This window comes from Carcharhinus amblyrhynchos, chromosome 31, assembly GCF_965287045.1.
Source record: "Carcharhinus amblyrhynchos chromosome 31, sCarAmb.v2.hapA, whole genome shotgun sequence".
Classification (NCBI taxonomy): Eukaryota; Metazoa; Chordata; class Chondrichthyes; order Carcharhiniformes; family Carcharhinidae; genus Carcharhinus; species Carcharhinus amblyrhynchos.
In genome coordinates, this window is record NC_137354.1 from 11,347,964 (window position 1) to 11,370,110 (window position 22,147).

The window sequence follows — 22,147 nt, forward strand, 5'->3', positions numbered from 1 at the left end:
CCAAACCTTGATCCAGACTTTAATCTGACATTGTATTTATAGCATAGCAGCACAGAATGGTCCAAATCATCCTATAGCGAGATTCACTCTCAGAGAGAGAACAACAAAAAAAAATACACAATCACTTCTGCTCCAATTCATATCCCTGGGAGAGGAGTGTCGGACATACAGTGTATATACAATATGATGTTCCCCGTCAGATCCCTGAATGCTTACATGATTTTAAATACAGACAGCTATTTACTTGTTCACACCAATGTAGAACCTAAAACTCGCACGCACCGATACAATTCGAGCATCATTTAAATATACTGGTGATTAATGGGAGTTGATTAGGGCTTTTGATTGAATACAGATGATAATAAATTTCATCCTGATCCCATTCTCCATCCCCTAAGGACCCATGAAATAAGCAATTACAGAAATTATACAAAAGTATTTCACAGCAATGATTACATCAATTCTGGCTTATATTAGACATTTAGTACATCACAGACGGGCAGAAGACGTTGCATTTCATTCATTTATGTCCTTGGAAGATTTGGATGCTGGATGGGGGCCCAGGTTCAGCTGTAATCACTGCCCGATGAATCATCTTCGGACACTATCTGCTTCCCTCTGGGGCCCTCGCTGTCGGAGTTCACCAGCACTCCGGCCCCGGGGTGGTTGGCCGCCGAGCTGCCGTACCCTTTCTTGCTGGCCTTGCGCTCCTCCAGCCTGATGGTGTCGTACAGCCCCCGGGGGCCCTCCTCTAGAAGCACGTTCCTCTCGGAGAGCGAGGGTTTCATTTGGCATACGTTTCGGAGCAGCAGGAGGGCAGGGGCGTACAGGACGTTGGCGCAGCCCATGCCCAGGTTAAGCTGCACGAAGCCCAAAGTGTGGACAATCTGCCCGGCCACGATAGGTCCCAGGGCGTAGGCCACAGAGTAGGAGATGTCAGCTATGGCATACACGCTGCCATACACCGAGACGTGGCGGACATCTACCAGGAAGGCTAGGGTAGGCAGGAGGGCAGTGTCTACCAGGGCAATGCCAAAGCAGAGGGAGCACAGCGGGATGATGAGCTCTTCGAAGTTTCTGCAGGCTGGCACTGTACATGAGCTGGCACCTATAATCACCATGCCAACAGCCCCGTAGAACCACTGGTAATTGGGATACTTGGCCGCGAGTTTCACAGTGATATAAACCCCCAAGATGTGCGGGAAAAATGCGGGCAACCAGGTCAGTCCCATTTGCCACTCGCTAGCGTTCATCGTCTGCTTCATCCAGTTGGATATGGTGGGCTCCAGGAAGGCCAGGGGAATGTTACAGGTGGTCAGAGCCCCCGCCACCACTGCAATGTAAGGGTCGATCATGAGTTTGTAGATGGGGCTTCCCTGGGGCAAGTTTTCGCGAGCTCTGCTGGTAAAGGGTGTGATGATAGTCAGTAAGAGGATGCCGTCCAGCAGGGAGACGAAGGAGAGCACCAGGAAGGGCACACTCTTGCCCGCGAACTCGTACAGTATCCCTCCGAAGGGCGGCGCCACCAAACTGCCGAAGGAGATGAAAGCCAAGGCGATGCCCAGGGCAGTGCTCCTCTCCGACTCCTCCGTGTACTTGTCCGCGATCATCGCAATCCCCGAAGTGTCCGCGAACGCCGATCCCAGCCCCTGCAGACTCCTGGCCGCGAACAACATGCCATAACTCTCACCAAACGCAAAGGTGAGGGTGGAGAAGAAGAGGATGGTGAGTCCTATGAAGAGTGGGATGTCGCAGCCTACTCGGTCAATGAAGGTGCCAGTCAGGGGGTTGGCAAGGAGCTGGAGGATGGCCTTGGAGGCGAACAGCACCCCAATTTGTATGTCTTCATTGGCGTTGGGGTTCCGATACCGTATAGGTCTCTGAGTAACATTTACAAGCGAGCCATTGGTCCCATTGGACACGGTGGTGACATAGACCAGTTTGTAAGTTCTGAGAGTTTCCAGATAGTTTGGTATGATGGGTACAATCACCATGTACAGCATGTTGTCCAACAGAAGGGCCACGCAGACTATAACCAGCATAATTCTTCTCTGCCGCCTCGGTTCCTGCATGGCCCTGCTGATCTGCTTAGTTCTTTCCCCAACCACATTGGAAAATTTCACCACGGCTGACTTGACCAGTCCAATTGTCAACTCTGCCGCCATGGCTGTGGATCCGAAATTGCTCACCCAGTTTCACCCAACCAACACCCCCCCCCCACCACCAACTCTCTTCAACTGGCCCCCCCTCCCCTCCCCACCCCACCTCTCCGCCGGCGGATGACTGCAACTGTTACCTCGACATGGCTGTGGGTTGCTTCTACTCCGGATCTGTGCTTCTTCGGACAGACGCTGTCTGTTTGCGGTGCATGGTCGCCGGAGGAAGAGTTCAGAGTCGGCGGTGCACAGAATACAGAGCTCAACTCAGCTCAGAAACAGAATGAAAACGATTGTGGCTTCAGGAGGGGCGAGCAGATCAGAAGAGACTGAGCTCCCTCTCTCGTTTACAGGTCCACCCCGAATGAATGGCATATTTCTCTCCTGAGTGTGTGTGTGTATGCGTGTGGGGGGTGGGTCGGGGAGTTTGCTGAAGCCTCTAGCCGCCTTCTGTCTCAGCCCCGTCCCCTTCACATCCCGAATCCGCCCATTATTTTAATACCGCATGTGACTGAGTCCGCTCCAGTCACATCCCTGGGAATGAGTCCCACCCCTCCCCTCTCTCCCTCCCTCCCCAGGCAAGAGGGGACCCTCCCGGCTGCCACTCAGTGAGATTTCGCTCGTCACATTTCCCGGGAGGAGGGCTCTCTCTCTCTCTCTTTCTCCTTCTGTCTCTGCCTGTGACACTCAGGCAGGAGGGGGACTGAACGCGAGGGCGACTAGGATAACTTGCAAAGTGTATAGAGGGGGTGCTTTGGGACAGAAGAAGAAGACTTTTGGCAGCTGGGAGATTGAGAGTGGTCCGTGTTTGTGGTAAAGATTCCAGGGATGCTCAGTCCACCCCCTCCCCCGACCCCCCACCACCCTGATCTCCCTGGTGTTTGTTCTTTGATATTAATCCTTCATCCGACTGGATAGAAAGGGAATTTTTGGGGGATATAGTAGAGTGTTCGCTGGTTTGCCATTCTAATTTCTTTAATCAATTTTCAACCGCTCTTACCCAATAAGAGCTTTTTACATCTTATGGATTAACTGCCCCCTCCCCCACCAGTAGAAATTGAAATTTATTATCGACAAGCGCCCCCCTCCCCCCACACTTCTCAATCCAGTCAGACCTGGTTAGCTCTGGTCGGAGTTGTGCTGCGGGTCAGATAGTTGGGGCAGGGTGAGGGTTCTGTCATCCGTGGCGGGGGGGGGGGGGGGGGTGAGGTTTAAAGTTTATTTATTAGTGTGACAAGTAGGCTTACATCAACACTTCAAAGAAGTCAGTGTGAAAATCCCCCAGTAGTTTGGAGCTAGGGTGAATATACTTGAGTTAGATTTTATAGACTGGGTCAGTGTTGGGGGAAGGCGTGTTGCTGAGTGAGTGACGATGGGATATTGGGGCCACACTTAACCAGATTTTTACAAAGATGTTCCTTGAAATTCCTCCTCGGTCCTTTATACGTGCCCGTTTCTTTCTTTGATGAGTTATATTCGGCCTGTTTGTGTTTTGACGGGGCAATGATTGAGTAATCTTACCCCAAATCCGTCAGTTAGCCAAGATTAACCCTCAGATGAATGAGTTCCAAGTGTGGGTCTAATCGCAATTAATCACGGTAGTTTCAGGAGTGTAGTCATCGCCCCATCAGCTTCATTCACTGGAGTTTACTAACGGCTGTGGTGAGAACTTACTTGTTCTCGTTCCATCAACCACTGCTCTGGGAAGAATACTTGCACTCAACAATTCGCGATTCACCCTGGGCTAGAGCTAAGTTATCTTACTTACACCGTTCCTAACTGCGGGTTTGACTGGGGTGTCTGAGTTATAATTAAAAGGGAAAAGGGTCGGAGCACCAACACATCGCAGATCCTCCCACCCTCATCCGCGGCTGAAGTCATTCATTCACAAAAAGAGTTGTGTCCACTTCGGCGGCCAATCCTCAGCGACTCCTTCCCAGAGATGTTCCACACTTTTGTGGCCGAGACGCTCACTCCAGAGCACACCGAGGTCAAGTTTGGCTCTTTCTTCCCTTAGGGGAGACAGTGGGAGGGGGACCGAAATATGTCAAAACCCCCTTCAAGCTCCGGCTGAAAGGGATGAGGTTTCATAAGTTGCATCAGTGGGAAAATCTATAACTAAAAAGTGATCAAAGCCACTCGAAGCTAACCAATACCTCAATCATGTGTAGTGTGGGGAATGATATGCCCCAGTTTATTTCGATGGTTTGGAGCAATACCCACATTAACAATATGTCTGAAAATCTATTATTTATTTCGGAAATGACCCTATAGATTCCTGAGGCTGGGACATTGACACAGGGACACCCTAAATCAGCAGATTGTGGAATTCCAAAATCCAGGACTGCCAGTCCATAGGCACCCTACAGTGCAGAAGGAGGCCATTCGAGCCATCGAGTGTGCACCGACCACAATCCTATCCATACCCTATTCCCACATATTTGCCCTGCTAATCACTCCCCCAACCAACCTAACCCGTACATCTTTGGGTTCCAGTGCAACAGCCAGCGGCTTGTCGGAGGTGCTGCCTCCTCAACCTAAGGTTCACTGAATCCTACCCCTCGGCCCCCCTCCCCGTCCACCCACTACCCTGGGGTGGAGGTCCTATTTCAATAAAGAACAGTAGAGGCATCCTTCCCAGTGTGCTGGTCCCCAACATCACTAAGAACAGATGATCTAAATTTGATTTGATTTATTATTGTCACATGTATTGGAATATAATGAAAAGTATTGTTTCTTGCGCGCTGTACAGGCAAAGCATACCGTTCACAGAGAAGGAAAGGAGAGGGTGCAGAAGGTATAGTCATAGCTAGCGTGCAGAGAAAGATCAACTTAGTGCGAGGTAGGTCCATTCAAAAGACTGACAGCAGCAGGGAAGAAGCTGTTCTTGAGTCGTTTGGTCCGTGACCTCAGACTTTTGTATCTTTTTCCCGATGGAAGAAGGTGGAAGAGAGAATGTCCGGGGTGTGTGGCATTGCGGTTGGTGGCACCGTTGAATTTCAGGGCAGTCCAATGAGAATACTTTCCTCAGAAAGGACAAGGCTAGCGAGAAAGAGCCCTAGGACCTCTCAAGACGATGAATAAATATCGCAGTGTGAATTGGAGTTATGGAAGTACCTGAATGATACTCAGTCTGGGAAGGCAGAAGGAAAGGGATTTGACACTGACAGAATTGCCGGCGACCAGATTCAGTCTTTTTTTTCTAAATATGTCACTATTAAATCAGGAGGTTTAACATCTCAAACAGCTGGATGTACCTGTGATCACTGACTGACGCTGACGGAGAAACCAGGGCCATATTTATAAATTGTGCACCACCATCAGAGTACAAGTCTTTGTATTTTCATGACATGAATTCCCGGGGACACAAACCCATCACAAACACAGAAACACAGCAGGTATAAATCAATACATCCCTTTCTGCAATCACTAACAACCGGTTAACAGGCGCACACACACGCAGACAGGTAAGAGGCAAATGGCTAACACCACACAACCGCTACAGACCCCAGATAGATACAGTTAGCTGAAGACCACCTTTCCAAGGCTAGGATGGAGGGATGGCCACGGTTGCGTGTCTGCGGTTTGGTTGGGTCAATGCGGTTTGTTTTCATTTCCTTGTCCGGCTCAATAAATATAAACGGCAATCTCACTTGAGTTTCATATCAGTTTTAATCAGCTAATATGGCCAAACCACTTTCCAAAATGATGCTCTATTGGCACTGCACCTTGCCAGAGGCTGAAAGCTTTTGCTTTTCTCTGGATCCAGCACATTAGTCCTGGCGGTGGACTCGAATAAGTCAAATGTAAGTGTATAAGTAGTATAAATGTTTCTGGCGGTCGTTAGATTGAGTCCTTTTCATTTACTGGATCGAATATTTAAAGGACTTGGCGTAGTGTAAGGCAGGACATGACTCATAATGAATTAATTTCATTTTTTCCCCCAGCCATTGATAACCGGTGATTGAATTACGTATTTTAAAATCTCTGTGTCCTTTTGCTGTTCGGAATTGACCTAGGCAAACACTTGGCTGAAGGTTTATCTCATTGCGCAGCAAGTGCTAACTTTTCACCTTGGATATGGGATCTCAGCACTAATATTTCTCCTTCAATTCTAACTAGCTGGCATTTCCTACGCCAAAGGGGTTTTTTATAAAACTGCAACTCAAGTAACCCAAAAAAGTTTTGATATCACTTTTAAATTTAATTTCAAAAAGACATTTGGTAAATGGGTTCAGAGCATTTTTCCCCTTACCCCACACTGTTACTGGATAAATATTTCTGTAATTATTACACTTTTATAGAGAGTTTTTAATCAGACAACAGAAATGACCTCATTTACCCAATCAATAATATATATTGCCTACCCCTGGCTAGTGAGGCTGATTGTCCTCATGAGTCTGTATATGGCTAATGAGGCCCATTCAGGATCTGCAGTCCTTATGGTAGATGGGTATCTGGTGGGATGTCTGGTTGTGTGTTATCAGTTCAGCTCAAGGCTTGTTCTTTTCACCACTCTTCATTTTTCCTCTTTGTATCTCAAAATGCTGGGATTTTCCCCACAGACTCTTCCCCCATCCGGTTCTGTTCAAGGCTATGATCTCCCAGGAGTTGGTGTCAATGTTACATTTCCTCATCTTGGCTTTCAGCACAGCCTTGAAGCTGAAGGATTTCTTCTGTCCTTCTCCAGTGTGTCTGTCCTGACAGAGCTGGGAGAAACAACCTGCGTTGGGAGTCTGGTCCCTATATGACCAAACCATTAGAGCTGATGGCAGAATGATCATAGCCTCAGTGCTTGTGGTGCCTGTTTGTGAGAGGCCACACCTGGAGTATTATGTGCAGTTTTGGTGTCCTTGCCTGAGGAGGGATGTCCTTGCTATAGATGGAGTAGAGCAAAGGTTTACCAAAGCTAATTCTTGGGATGGCAGGACTGTCATATGAGGAGAGACTAAGTCAGTTAGGATTATATTCATTGGAGTTTATAAAATTCTAACAGGATTTAGACAGTGTAGATTCAGAAGGAATGTTCCCAATGGTGGGTTAATCGAGAACTAAGGGTCATAATTTGAGGATAAGGGATACATCTTTCAGAACTGAGCTCAGGAGAAATTTCTTCACCCAGAGGGTGGTGAATGTGTGGAAATCACTACCGCAGAATGTAGATGAGGCCAAAATGTTGTGTGATTTCAAGAAGAAATTAGATCTTGGGGCTAAAGGGATCAGGGGATGTGGGGAGGAAGGAGGAATCAGGATATTGAATTTGATCAACCATTATCCAAGTGAACGGCAGAGCGGGCACAAAGGGCTGAATGGCCTCCTCCTGCTTCTAGTTTTGATGTTTCTATATTTCTAGGATATGGATGTTGGTGTGTCTCTCCACCCCAATTAATATGTAAGATCTTCCTCAGGCAGTGTTGATGGTGTGACTCCAGTCCCTCCAGGTGCCTTCTGTATATTGTTAATGTTTCAGCCCAGTGCAGTGAGGAAGGGATCATGACCACATGGTGAACCATGAGCTGGGTTTCAGTCTTGATGTGCTGATCTTCAAACACTCCCCTACTTGAGTGGCCAAAGGCTGCACCAGCAGATTTCAAGAGCTGCTGTATTTCTTCGGCAATACTACTGAGACAAGTCTCTCATAGTGATGTTGATAACCTAAGTTAAAATCAATGATTTGCTAAAGCAATTCCTCCTCACTTCCAGCTACCTGCATTTTCTACAAATCTTTCTCCTATTTTATGAAACATTACTTATACCTAGTGTTTACATGACTTTTCCTTTTCTGCAACATCCAAGATGCAAACATAAAGACTGCGAGAGGAGGCTCCTCCTTGACTGAGTTCCCTCCATGTTGGTATATTCTTCATCAATTTGGTGGCACGGTGGCAACAGTGGTTAGCACTGCTACCTCGCAGCGCCAGGGACCTGGGTTCATTTCTGGCTTGGGTCACAGTCTGTGTAGAGTCTGCACGTTCTTCCCGTGTCTGCATGGGTTTCCTCTGGGTGTTCCAATTTCCTCCTTCAGTTCAAATGATCTACTGGTTAGGTGCATTGGCAATGCGCAATTTTCCCTCAGTGTACCTGAACAGGTGCCATGGTGTGGCGAACAGTGGATTTTCTCAATAACTTCATTGCAGTGTTAAGGTGAGCCTACTTGTGCCACTAATAAATGAACTTTTAATTAATTTTTTTCCCAAGGTTTCAAGACTATGTAACCCCTCTTCATCTTCAATTGTCTCTTCCACTTAAAATCTTCAGTCCTATTCCTTACTTCCTAATTTGACCCCAGTTGTGTCCAACAATTTGAAAGAAATGCAATCAACTCAGGTTCAGAGGGGATATTTTTCTGCTTCAGAAAGAGAGGGAAAATGGCCATGTTAATCAACATTTCTGGTGGAGTTTACATGACTTAGTAATAGGCCACGCCTGCAAATGCAATTTTGTTAGTAGGAACGAAAAGACGCAACCAATTGCAACCAACCCCAAATCATCATTTATAATGAGCCATTCAGCTGGAATCAATGCTGAAAAGTTAATTGATGCAGCCACAGAGCGCATGTCCTGCGTACGACAGTGACTGGTGAAATGGAACCAGCTGAGCAGGCTTCTCTATATCTAACTGTGTGTCTCAGGGGTCAGTTTGGGACCACAAGCTTTCACAATATACATTAACAATTTGGAGGAAGGAACTGAAGACACTGTTGCTAAGTTTGCAGATGATAGAAAGATATGTAGAGGGAAAGGTAGTATTGAGGAAGCAGGGGGGCTGCAGAAGGACTTGGACAGGTAAGGAGAGTGGGCAAAGAAATGGCAGATGGAATACAATATGGAAAAGTGTGAGGTTATGCACTTTGGAAGGATGAATGGAGGCATAGACAATTTTCTAAATGGGAAAATGCTTAGGAAATCAGAAACACAAAAGTACTTGGAAGCCATTGTTTAACATTCTCTTAAGGTTAATGTGCAAGTTTAGTTGGCAGCTAGGAAAGCAAATGCAATGCTAGCATTCATGTTGAGAGGGCTAGAATAAAGAGCAAGGATGCACTTTTGAGGCTGTATAAGGCTCTGGGTCAGACCCAATTTGGAGTATTGTGAGCAGTTTTGGGCCCCATGTCTAAGGTAGGATATGCTGGCCTTGGAAAGGGTCCAGAGGAGGTTCACAAGAACGATCTTTGGAATGAAGAGCTTGTCGTATGAGGAACAGTTGAGGACTCTGGGTCTGTACTCGTTGGAGTTTAGAAGGATGAGGGGAGATCTTATTGAAACTTACAGGATACTGCGAGACCTGGATAGAGTGGATGTGGAGAGGATATTTCCACTAGTAGGAAAAACTAGAACCAGAGGGCACAACCTCAGGCTAAAGGGATGATCCTTTAAAACAGAGATGAGGAGGAATTTCTTCAGCCAGAAAGTGGTGAATCTGTGGAACTCTTTGCCACAGAAGGCTGTGGAGGCCAGGTCATTGAGTGTTTGAAAGACAGAGATAGATAGGTTCTTGATTAATGAGGGGATCGGGGCTATAGAGAAAAGGCAGGAGAATGGGGATGAGAAATATATCAAATGGTGGAGCAGACTCGATGGGCCGAGTGGCCTAATTCTGCTCCTATGTCTTATGTTCTTATAACTTGGTGCTTTGCGCCAAATAAGGAGATGAAGGAAAGGGGAGGAGATGGGCAAACAGAGAGCAGACGAATAAATTAATAGCTAACATAAGCTCAGAAGCATTTGCTGATCACACGCATTGTGAATGGTCAAAAGAGAATTGGGTAAATATTTAAAGGGTAGAGAAGAGGGTGCAGCTGGTGAAGGAGTAAAGGAGGAGAGGATAGCAATCTCGAAAAGGATGAAATTAAAGAGGACACAGCCAAAAGTTGGGCAAGTTTCAAAATAGAAAAGTCATCTCCTCTCGATTGGATGTATCCTACCACATACCCCGGACATAATCTATCCCATCCTCTTCCATCAAGAAAAAGATACAAAAGTCTGAGGTCACGTACCAACCGGCTCAAGAACAGCTTCTTCCCCGCAGCCATCAAATTTTGAATAGACCTTATATTAAGTTGATCTTTCTGTGACTGTAATAGTACGTTCTGCACCCTCTCTTTTCCTTCTCCCCTGTGTACTGTATGCACGGTATGCTGTGTCTGTATAGTGCACAAGAAACAATACTTTTCACTGCATCCCAATACATTGACAATAATAAATCAAATCAGATCAAAAGGTTGCTGAGGAAGTAAGTGTAAAAATAGCGTGGGGCCTCTGGTCACAACCTCCCAGACTTCCTTGGATATAAGGAAGGGTAGGACGATTGAAAATGTTATACGTATTTTTACCCAGTCAGCCTAACATCGGTGCTAAGCAAATCTTTAGAGACAATAATTCAGACCAAAATCTACCTGCACTTGGAAAAGCATGGCTTATAAATGAAAGGTAGCACCAGCTTGCCAAATATACATCATGTTTGACCAACTTGATCACGTTCTTTAGTGGACAGATGGAAGGATTGACGAGGGAGGTGCAGTCGATGTTATGGATATGGAATTTCAAAAGGTGTTTAACGAGGTCAAGATATTCAATATACTTTTTATCAAAATTAAAGCCCATGTGATTTAGAAAATACACCAGCATAATGGATACAAAGTTGTTTAAGGGGCAGAGAGCAAGGAGTAGGAGTGAATACTGTCTTTTCAAACTGAAGGAAAGTATAGAATGATGTTCCTCAGGTATTGGTATTACAATCTTTAATATCCTTCAATGTATATTAATGATCAGGATTTGGGCGGCATGGTGGCACAGTGTCAACCCTGCTGCCTCACAATGCCAGGGACCCAGGTTCAATTCCTGCTTGGGTCACTGTGGAGAGTTTGCACATTCTCCCCGTGTCTGTGTGGGTTTCCTCTGGGCGCTCCGGTTTCCTCCCACAGTCCAAAGATGTGCGCGTTAGGTTGATTGTCCATGGTAAATTGTCCCTCAGTGTCAGGGGGAATAGCAGGGTAAATGCATAGGATTATGAGGATAGAGACTGGATGGGATTGTGGTCAGTGCAGACTCGATGGGCTGAATGGCCTCCTTTTGCATTGTAGGATTCTTTGGATTCAATAATACAGTAAATAATTTCAAAGTTTGCGGATAATACAGAACTCATAAATATGGTAAACCTCAAGAAGGCCAGTAAAACAGACATCAGGAAGACATAATCTAGTGAATTGGGCAGACACTTGGCAGTTGAAATGTAATGCAGTGAAGCATGCAGTGATATATTTTGATAGGAAGAATCAGGAGAGGCAATGTACAATTTCAAAACCGGAGAGACGTGTGGATCTATGTTCATGCATCTTTGAAAGTAACAGGACAAGTCGAGAAAGCAGATGGGATCTTTATCAGTAGAAGAATGGAGTTGAAAAAAAAACAAAGATTTGTTAAACCTTCATAAAATAATGATTAGATCTCAGTTGAAGTATAGTGTTCAACTCTGGACAATACACTTTAGGAAGAACTTCAAACCATAGGAGAAGTTTCAGGAGCAATTTACTAGAGTGGTACCAGAGATGAGAGACTTTAATTATGTAGAGAGTAAAGAAGCTGATGTTGTTCTTTTTGATTTGATTTATTATTATATATTATATATTATTTATATAAAATTATTATTTATTAGTGTAAATTAACATACAGTGAAAAATATTGTTTCTGGCATGCAATACAGACAAAGCATACCATTCATAGAGAAGGAAACAAGAGAGTGCAGAATGTAGTGTTACAGTCATAGCTGGGGTGTAGAGAAAGATCAACTTAATGCGAGGGAAGTCCATTCAAAAGTCTGACAGCAACAGAGAAAAAGCTGATCTTGAGTCGGTTAGTACATGACCTCAGAATTCTGTATCTTTTTCCGACAGGAGAAGGTGAAATAGAAAATGTCCGGGATACGTGGCGTCCTTAATTATGCTGGCTGCTTTACTGAGGCAGCGGGAAGTGTAGACAGAGTCAATGGATGGGAGGCTGGTACAATATTTAAAAAATGATTTAATAGACTTGTTCAAAATTATGAATGGTTTTGATAGCATAAATGCCCCCGGGGCATTATCTCTACACCTGTCTATTATTCAATAGTAACATTCAAGAGGAAATTGGATAAATACTTGAAGGGAAAAAAGATTACAGGGCTATGGGGTAGGAGTTAGTGAGTGGAATTAATTGGATCGGTCTATCAAAGAGCAGGCAGCAAATGACATTAGACATAGGAGCAGAAGTAGGCCATTTGGCCCATCGAGTCTGCTCCACCATTTAATGAGATCATGACTGATCTGATTTGATAATCCACAATTCCACTTTCCCACTTTATCCCCGTAACCTTTGGTGCCCTTATTGTTTAGAAATCTGTCTATCACAGCCTTGAACATACTTAATGACCCAGCCTCTACAACCCTCTGCAGTAAAGAATTCCGCAGATTCACAAACCTCTGAGAGAAGAAATTCCTCCTCATCTCTGTCTTGACTGAATGGGTGATTATGCCCTCTAGTCCACAAAGGGAAACACCCTCTTTACCCTGTCAAGCCTCTAGATGGACTGAATGGCCCCCTTCAGTGCTATGCTACTCTTTAATTCTAAGTGGAGCATCTTTCTTTTAAAAAAAGTCACAAGTAGGCTTACATTAACACCGCAATGATATTACTGCAAAAATCCCCTAGTCACCACACTCCAGCCCCTGTTCGGGGACACTGAGGGAGAATTTATCATGGCCAATGCACCTAACCAGCACATCTTCCAGACTGTGGGAGGAAACCCATGCAGACATAAGGAGAATGTACAGACTCCAATCAGACAGTGACCCAAGCTGGGAATTGAACCCAGGTCCCTGGCACTGTGAGACAGCAGTGCCACCATACTGTCCACACAGGAAACCTAGAGAAATAATGAGACTTATAAACATAACAAATAAAAGCATGAAGTTAAACCATGAATATGCCTGGGAAAGTTATACAGTAGATGTATATATAAGTGAAATTTCTTGGTGCTATAGTCTTTCACTTTACTATGAATGGCTAGCAGCTGCTTGGAAAGACTTCAGAGAAGACATCATTGGTCTGGTAGGCTGTACGTTCTGACATAAGATCACGGACCTGAAATGTTAACTCTGCTTCTCTCTCTCGACAGTCACTGCTGTCCTTGCATTTCCATATTTTGCTTTTATACCTGAGTTTAAATCATTTCTTTCACAACAAACAGCAACAATACAGCTGTGAAAACATTCTTCCATCATTCGTGGTGTAACAGAGTTGTTCCCTTTGCTAATCATTTGAAATATCAAAGCATCCACTGAGTGGAGTTCTATACCCAGTCAGTGCTGTAATTAATGGGCCAGTTACATTATGTTGAAGACAATATATAAATGCATGTTGTTTTAATTATCTCCAATATTGTGGGTGGTTTCTGTGCAAAGCACTTACATGTGCATGATATATTAACTGAAAAGAATGTCATGGAACTAGGTAATTAACTTGAAATAAAATACACACACGCTTTGATACCAGCACAGAAGGAGAAATCAAAAATCAAACCTTCCTACTTGATAGATAATCTCCACAACTTTCTGACCATAACCAAAAGCTTCTAAAACGGGCAGCCCACTTTTCGATTAGTACACCAGTGAAATTAAATGGCTTGTATTTTACAAGATGGTGACGCACTGCTGACCTGGGAGAAAACTGCCCACTAATCTTGGTAAAATCTCGATGGAAAATGATCTTGTATGCTTCATTAACCGTTTTCATAGAATCCCTACAGTGTAGAAGGAGGCCATTCGGCCCATTGAGTCTGCACCAACCACAATCCCACCCAGGCCCTATTCCTGCAAACACTCATATTTATCCTGCTAATTCACCTGACACAAGGGTCAATTTATCATGGCCAATCAAGCTAACCCGCACACCTTAGGGCTGTGGGAGGAAACCAGACAACTGGAGGAAACGCACACAGATACGGGGAGAGGGTGCAAACTCCACACAGACAGTGACCCTAGGCCAGAATTGAACCCGGGTCCCTGGTGCTGTGAGGCAGCAGTGCTAACCACTGTGCCACCGTGCTGCCCCTTTTCTCAATCTGTAATGCCACCTTCAATGATTTCTGTGTATTTACCCCCAGGTCCCTCTGCTCCTGCACCCCAGTCAGAATTGTACCCTCTTTTATACTGCCGTTCCTCATCCTTCCTATCAAAGTTAATCACTTCACTCTTTTTTGCAATAAAATTCCATCTGCCATTTGTCTGTCCACTGAACCTGCCTGTGTTCGAATCTAACTATCCTCCTCACAGTCCACAATGCTTCAAATTCTATGTGTCATCTGCAGATTTTGAAATTTTGCCCTGTACGCCCAAGTCTAGGTCATTATCAGGAAAAGCTGAGGTCTTAACACTGATCCTGGAGAACACCATTATATAACTTCCTCCAGTCCCAAGAAGATCGGTCACATTGTTAGAAGTTTTCTATAGGCCCCCAAATAGAAAAACAGATGTGGAGGAGGAAGAGGCAAAGCAGATTATGGATAGGTGTGGAGGTCACAGGGTGGTTATCATGGGCAACTTTAACTTTCCAAATATTGATTGGAACCTTTATAGGTCAAATAGTTCGGATAGAACACTTTTTGTACAGTTTGTGCAGGAGAGTTTCCTGACTCAATATGTGGATAAACCAACAAGAGGTGGGGCCACATTGGACTTGATACTGGGTAATGAACCGGGCCAAGTGTTAGATTTGTTTACGGGAGAGCACTTTGGAGCTAGTGACCACAATTTGGCGTCCTTCATTATTGCAATGGAGAGGGATAGGGTCACACGACAGGGCAAGGTTTATAGTTGGGGCAGAGGTAACTATGATGCGATTAGGCAAGAATTAGGGAGCATAAGATGGGAGTAGAAACTGTCAGGTATGGGCACAAACAAAAAGGTGGAGCTTGTTCAAGGAACAAATACTGCATGTCCTTGATAAGTATGCCCCTGGCAGGCAGGGAGGAAATGGCCAAGTGAGGGAACCATGGTTCACAAAGGAGGTTGAATGTCTTGTCAAAAGGGAAAAGGAAGCGTTATGTAAGGGTGAAAAAACAATGTTCAGTTGGGTCGCTTGAGTGTTCTTTAACTGAGCTAAAGAAAGGGCTTAGGAGAGCTAGGAGGGGGCATGAGAAGTCCTTGGCGGGTTGGATAAAAGAAAGCCCCAAGGCTTTTTACTCTTATGTGAGAAATAGAAGAATGACCAGGGTGAGGTTAGGGCCAGTCAAGGATAGTAGTGGGAACTTGTGCATGGAGTCAGAAGAGATAGATGAGGCGTTGAATGAATACTTTTCTTCAGTGTTCACTAAGGAGAGGGGCCATGTTTTTGAGGAGCAGTGCGTGATACAGACTGATAGGATGGAGGAGGCAAATGTTCTGAGGGAAGATGTATTAGCAATTCTGAAAAACCTGAGGGTGGATAAGTCCCCTGGGCCAGATGGGATACATCCTAGGATACTTTGGGAGGCAAGGGATGAGATTGTGGAGCCTTTAGCTTTGATCTTTGAGTCCTCACTGTCCACACGGATTGTGCCAGCGGACTGGAGAGTGGCAAATGTTGTTCCTCTTTTCAAGGAAGGAAATAGGAATGACCCTGGTAATTATAGGCCAGTTAGTCTTACTTCAGTGGTCGGTAAGTTAATGGAAAGGGTTCTGAGAGATAGGATTTATAACCATTTGGAAAGATTCAGTTTAATCTGGGATAGTCAGCACAGTTTTGTGAGGGGTAAGTCCTGCCTCACAAATTTGATTGAATTCTTTGAGGAGGTAACTAAGTGTGTGGATGAAGTTAGAGCAGTTGATGTCATATACATGGATTTTAGTAAAGCATTTGATAAGGATCCCAATGGTAGGCTCATGAAGAAGATAAGGAGGTGTGGGATAGAAGGAAATTTGGCCAATTGGATAAGTAACTGGCTGTCTCATAGAAGACAGGGGGTGGTGGTGGAGGGAAAATTTTCAGACTGGAGGCAAGTTACCAGCGGTGTACCACAGGGATCAGTGCTGGGTCCTCTGCTATTTGTGATTTTTATCAATGACTTGGAAGAGCGGGCTGAAGGGTGGGTTAGTAAATTTGCTGATGATACCAAGATTGGTGGAGTAGTGAATGAGGTGGAGGGCTCTTGCAGGCTGCAAAGAGACATTGATAGGATGCAGAGCTGGGCCGTAAAGTGGCAGATGGAGTTTAACCCTGATAAGTGTGAGGTGATTCATTTTGGTAGGACAAACTTGAATGCAGATTACAGGGTCAACAGCAGGGTTCTGAGGAATGTGAAGGAACAGAGAGATCTTGGAGTTCATATCCACAGATCTCTGAAGGTTTCCATTCAAGTGGATAGGGCTGTGAAGTAGGCTTATAGTATGTTAGCATTTATTAACAGGGGGTTTGAGTTTAAGAGCTGTGGGGTTATTCTGCAACTATACCGGACGTTGCTGAGACCACACTTGGAATATTGTGTGCAGTTCTGGGCACCTCACTATAAGAAGGATGTGGAAGCATTGGAGAGAGTGCAGAGGAGATTTACCAGGATGCTGCCTGGTTTGGAGGGTAGGTCTTATGAGGAAAAATTGAGAGAACTGGGGTTTTTCTCTTTGGAGTGGAGGAGGATGAGAGGTGACTTAATAGAAGTTTATAAGATGATGAGAGGGATTGATAGAGTGGACGTGCAGAGACTATTTCCTCGGGTGGATGTAGCTGTTACTAGGTGGCATAACTATAAGGTTCATGGTGGGAGATATAGGAGGGATGTCTGAGATAGATTCTTTACTCAGAGAGTGGTTGGGATGTGGAATGGACTGCCTGCTGTGATAGTGGAGTCGGACACTTTAGGAACTTTCAAGTGGCTATTGGATAGGCACATGGAGCACACCAGAATTATAGGGAGGGGATAGCTTGATCTTGGGATTGGACATAGCTCAGCACAACATTGAGGGCCAAAGGGTCTGTACTGTGCTGTAATGTTCTATGTTTCTATGCTTTTATGCAAGAGTTTTAAACCACCCTTCTATTTTCTGTCATTTAGCCAATTTTATATCCATATTGCTGTTGTCTCTCAAACTGTAATGACTTTAATCAGGCAATTGAGGTGGGCCTGATACGATATGAACTCCCTGATTAAGGGCCAAATTGATGGGCCAATTGATGGGCTTCACTGTGGCACCGTGGTTAGCACTGCTGCCTCACAGTGTCAGGGACCAGGTTCGATTACTGGCTTGGGTCACTGTCTGTGTGGAGTTTGCATGTTCTCCCCGTGTTCCACGTGAATTTCCTCCAGGGTGCTCCAGTTTCTGCCCACAGTCCAAAAGATGTGCTGGTTAGGTGTATTGGCCCAAATAGGTGCCGGAATGTGGTGACTAGGGGAATTTCACAGTAACGTCATTGCAGTGTTAATGTAAGCATTACTTATGACTAATAAATAAACTTTAATCAGGGAGCCTCTTGCTTTGTATTTAACCAGGAGTGTCAGTTCCTCTGACACTCCTAGTATAGGCTGCTAACTGATAGCAATCTGTATGCTGTTGTCAGACTTGTAATAAAAGGGATTTTGGTGAAAGGACTTCTGCCTCTAGTGACTTATTACATTAACTTTGCTGATGAGTCTGTTCTGTGGCACTGTAGCTTGAAAATCCATGTCCAGTACATCAACCACATTACCCTGATCAACCCTCCTCTGTGTTACCACGTTTAAAAAACTCAAGCGAGTTAATTAAGACAGGAATTACCTTTAGAAACCCATGCTGGTTTTCCTTTCTTAATGATTCTTGTCCAAGAGCCTGGTTCCAAATTATTGTTTCCCAAAATCTTTCTGACTTGTGTGGACTGTAGCTGCTGGGCTTAACGTTAAGTAACAGTGTGGCTTGTTCAATCCCCAAGTCTTCAAGCGCAACCCGAGTATCTAAGGAAGATTTGAAGATTATGCCAAGTACCTTCAAAAATTCTACCCTTGCTTCTCTCAGTATCCTTGGGTGCATGTCTTTCTGTTCTGTATCAGGTACCAGAGCACATGGGGCAGCTGAAAGAAGATGTACCCACAGCATGAGACAAAATTCACAGAAGGATAAGACATGTCCTGAAGTTCAACTGAAGCTTAAGAAAGATTAAATAGTGTTAAAATACTATGGAGCAATCGGCTCCTGTTGGCTTCATAGTTCAGTAGTTAGAGCACTGGCCTTGTAAACCAGGGGTTATTAGTTCAAGTCTCGCTGGAGCCTGTAAAATTCCAACTGATTAGAGTTGTAGGGAGGATGCAGTGTGATTGGTACAGGATACAGACAGCTTTGACGAGTGGGCAACACGACCGATCAGACGCAATTTTAGGGCGGTGTGGTGGCACAGTGGTTAGCGCTGCTGCCTCACAGTGCCAGGGACCCAGGTTCGATTCTGGCCTTGGGTGACTGTCAGTGTGGAGTTTGCACATTCTCCCCGTGTCTGCATGTGTTTCCTCCAGGTGCTCCGGTTTCCTCCCACCTACCAAAAAAGTGCGGGTTAGGTTGATTGGCCGTGCTAAATTGACCCTTAATGTTTCAAGGGGATTAGGAGGGTTGTAGGGATAGGACTTGGGTGGGACTGTTGTGGGTGCAGGCTCAATGGGCCAAATGCCTCCTTCTGCATTGTAGGGATTCTATGATTCTAAAAGTATTTGAAAACAAAACTTTCAAAAACTTAAGAACTTTGGAAAGTATTAAAAAAAAAGACTAAAGCCAAGATTTTAGTGAACAGTGTGTGATTCTCTCAGTCACAAAATTCCACTTTTATTCATTTAGCCTTTTCCTGTGTTTTAATTAATATTTTAAATGCCAATGGAAAAATGGGTGCTATTGAGTGTTGGGGGAATCTTTTTATTGCTGCAAGTTGGCATCACTTGGCAATGCTGCATCTTCAGGTCAGTAATTCCAGAACCTCCAGGGCTCAACAGGAAGGCTTGAAAGCATGGGCACAACTTCCCTGCCCAACTCTCTTCCATTGCCATCAGCTCTGAGGGCACAAAGGTGGCACAGATGGTCGCAAAATTAAATTTCACTTGTAAACATTACACATTGGACTACTGTGTACAGTTCTGGTCAGCCTATTATGGAAAGGATATTATTAAACCAGCAAGAGTGCAGAAAAGATTTATTCAGATGCCACCGGGATTTGATGCCATGAGTCATAATGAGATGCTGGATAGACTGGGACTTTTTTCTCTGGAGCGTAGGAGGCTGAGGAGTGATCTTATAGAGTTCTATAAAATAATGAGGGGCATAGATCAGCTAGATGGTCAATATTTTTTCCCAAAGGCAGGAGAGTCTAAAACTGGAAGGAATATTTTAAGGTGAGAGATACAAAAGGGTCCAGAAGGGCAATTTTTTCACACAAAGGGTGGTGAGGCTCTGGAATGAGCTGCCAGAGGTAGTAGTAGAGGCGAATACAGTTTTGTCTTCTGAAAAGCATTTAGACAGTTACATGGGTAAGATGGGTATAGAGGGATATGGGCCAAACGTGGGCAATTGGGTCTAGCTTAGGGGTTTAAAAAAAAGGATGGCATGGACAAGTTGGACCGAAGGGCCTGATTCCATGCTATAAACCTCTATGACTCTATGACATTATATTGTTTTGACTTTACCTTTGCGCCCACTGTCATTGTTTATTGACAAATAAATAAATATTATAAATAAATATTATCTAAGTCAAAGAGTTGGATAGACTGAAACTCCTCATGGTTGATACGTTCTGATGGTTATAAAGGAGTGCGTGACATTCCCTTTATTGTGGAAGAAACAATGTGTTTTTGCATGTCCTCTCCATTGAGTGCTCATGGGCTGGATTTTACACCCCATCCCGTCCCCACAGTGCTGGGTGCGATTGCAGTGGGGTGGGGGGAGGGGGATGCGCTTAAAATAATTCAACTGCTCAGCTCCCCACCCATAACTTATCCCCCAAAGTATGGAGGGAGTAAGGCAGCCTACGAGACCTCCCAGCCTATTGAAGCCTTTAACTGCCCAATTAAGTGGCAATTAAGCACCTCAATCTCCCTCCAGAGCAGGTAGGCCAGACAGCAAAGGTTCTTTCTGAAATGGCTTTGAAAAGATGAGTAACAAGAGGATCATGTATCAGTGAATTCTATGTGCACTCCTCACCCCCTGCCCCTCCCCAAACCACCCCCTCACCCCACCCCACCCCACCGAAATCACACCCCTTTGTTGTTTCCCCCCACTTGTTGTCCAAACCTTACCACCTCCCTCCCCAACTCCCTTCCCCTTCCGTCACTTACCTGCCTCCAGTTGCTGTGATCTTCTTCCTGAGGTCTAATTGCAGTCCCAGCCATGTCCACCGCTGAGTTCCAGGGCTGCCGCCAGCCAATCTGACTGACTGAGAGCTCTCAGGTGTGGGGTTTCTGTCTGCTAAAGGATGGAGGTTCAATGCTCTCGGCTGGTTAACCTGTCCCCAGTGTGTTACTGCTGCAGGGCAAGCCTTTTAAAAGTTGGTCTCTTAGGACCTAATTTTCTTCTGAGAGGGGGTGGTATAGAGGTATAGACCCTCCCCCCTTGAAATCCAGCCCCATGTTAATGTCCCATGTTGTACTCACCACTCTGTGGGTTGTGGCTGATCTTGGCAGCTCAGCTGGTCCTTGTTTCAATGTAGTGCAGAGGGCATTGTCTGCCTTAAGACCTGGCCTCCACAGCCCTCTGTGGTAATGAGTTCCACAGATTCACCACCCTCTGGCTGAAGAAATTCCTCCTCATCTTAGTCTTAAAGGAGCGTCCCTTCACTCTGAGGTTGTGCCCTCGAGTTCTAGTCTCTCCCACTAGTGGAAATATCTTCTCGACTTCTACTCTATTTAGCCCTCTCAGTATTCTGTAAGTTTCAATTAGATCCTCCCTCACCCTTCTAAACTCCATCGAGTATCGACCCAGACACCTCAACTGCTCCTCATATGACAAACCCTTAATTCCTGGGATCGTTCTTGTGAACCTCCTCTAGAGCCCCTCCAAGGCCAGCACATCCTTCCTTAGATGCGGGGCCCAAAACTGCTCACAATGTTCCAAATGGGGTCTGACCCAGAGCCTTATACAGCCTCAGCAGTACATCCCTGCTCTTGTATTCTAGCCCTCTAGAAATGAATGCTAACATTGAATTTGCCTTCCTAACTGCCAACTGAACCTGCAATGTTAACCTTAGCCTTAGCACAAATAGATGAGGAGAGATGTCAAGATTAGTGATAAAGACTATAAGGCTCTTCACAATGAGGTGGAGGTAGCACAGAGAGGCTTTTCAGGAATGAGAAGTGAAGGGTCCCTGGTATGATTGGCGAGCATTAACATGGTGATCTGGGAGGAGGTGGTATATGCTCTGAGTTCTAACAGCACCATGGGACACAGAGCTACTGTCAGGAGGAATGGAATGATTTAACACAATCTGGTAGAGTTTGTAGTTGTTTGGCACAACCTCTGGCCTTTAAAACAGAAATGAGGAGGAATTTCCTTAGCCAGAGAGCGGTGAATCTGTGTTTTTCTTTGCCACAGAAGGCTGTGGAGGCCAGATCATTGAGCGTCTTTAAGACAGAGATAGATAGGTTCTTGATTAATAAGGGGATCAGGAGTTACAGGGAAAAGGCAGGAGAATGGGGATGAGAAAAATAATCAGCCATGATTGAATGGCAGAGCAGACTCAATGGGCCGAGTGGCCTAATTCTGCTCTTATATCTTATGGTCTTATGGAACATTGCAACATTAGAGTTCTTAAATGTTCCTGATTCAACGAGTAATGAAAAGCTTCCTTATGGGGGTCAGGGTTCAATGGAGATTTAATTGGTGATAAAAATACAATTGCCATTGGAGATGGGCCTCACTAAGTGCGTGTAAATGTCTTTTAGCTGTGCTTCACAGACCTGGGGTGCGTAATTGAAGTTAGTGAATCATGTGTCATCTTCAAAGCCCACAACTATTCTCTCACACCAGCAAGTGAGGCATAAA

The 22,147-nt window shown here is 45.0% G+C and overlaps 1 protein-coding gene across 1 annotated transcript; it reads right to left on the minus strand.

Moving 5' to 3' along the window:
- On the minus strand, positions 1 to 2,185 carry slc18a3a (solute carrier family 18 member 3a). The gene has a single exon (XM_080215684.1). The coding sequence runs from the start codon at positions 2,163 to 2,165 to the stop codon at positions 567 to 569; it is 1,599 nt and encodes a 532-aa protein (XP_080071810.1). The 5' UTR covers positions 2,166 to 2,185; the 3' UTR covers positions 1 to 566.
- Positions 2,186 to 22,147: the final 19,962 nt, after the last annotated feature.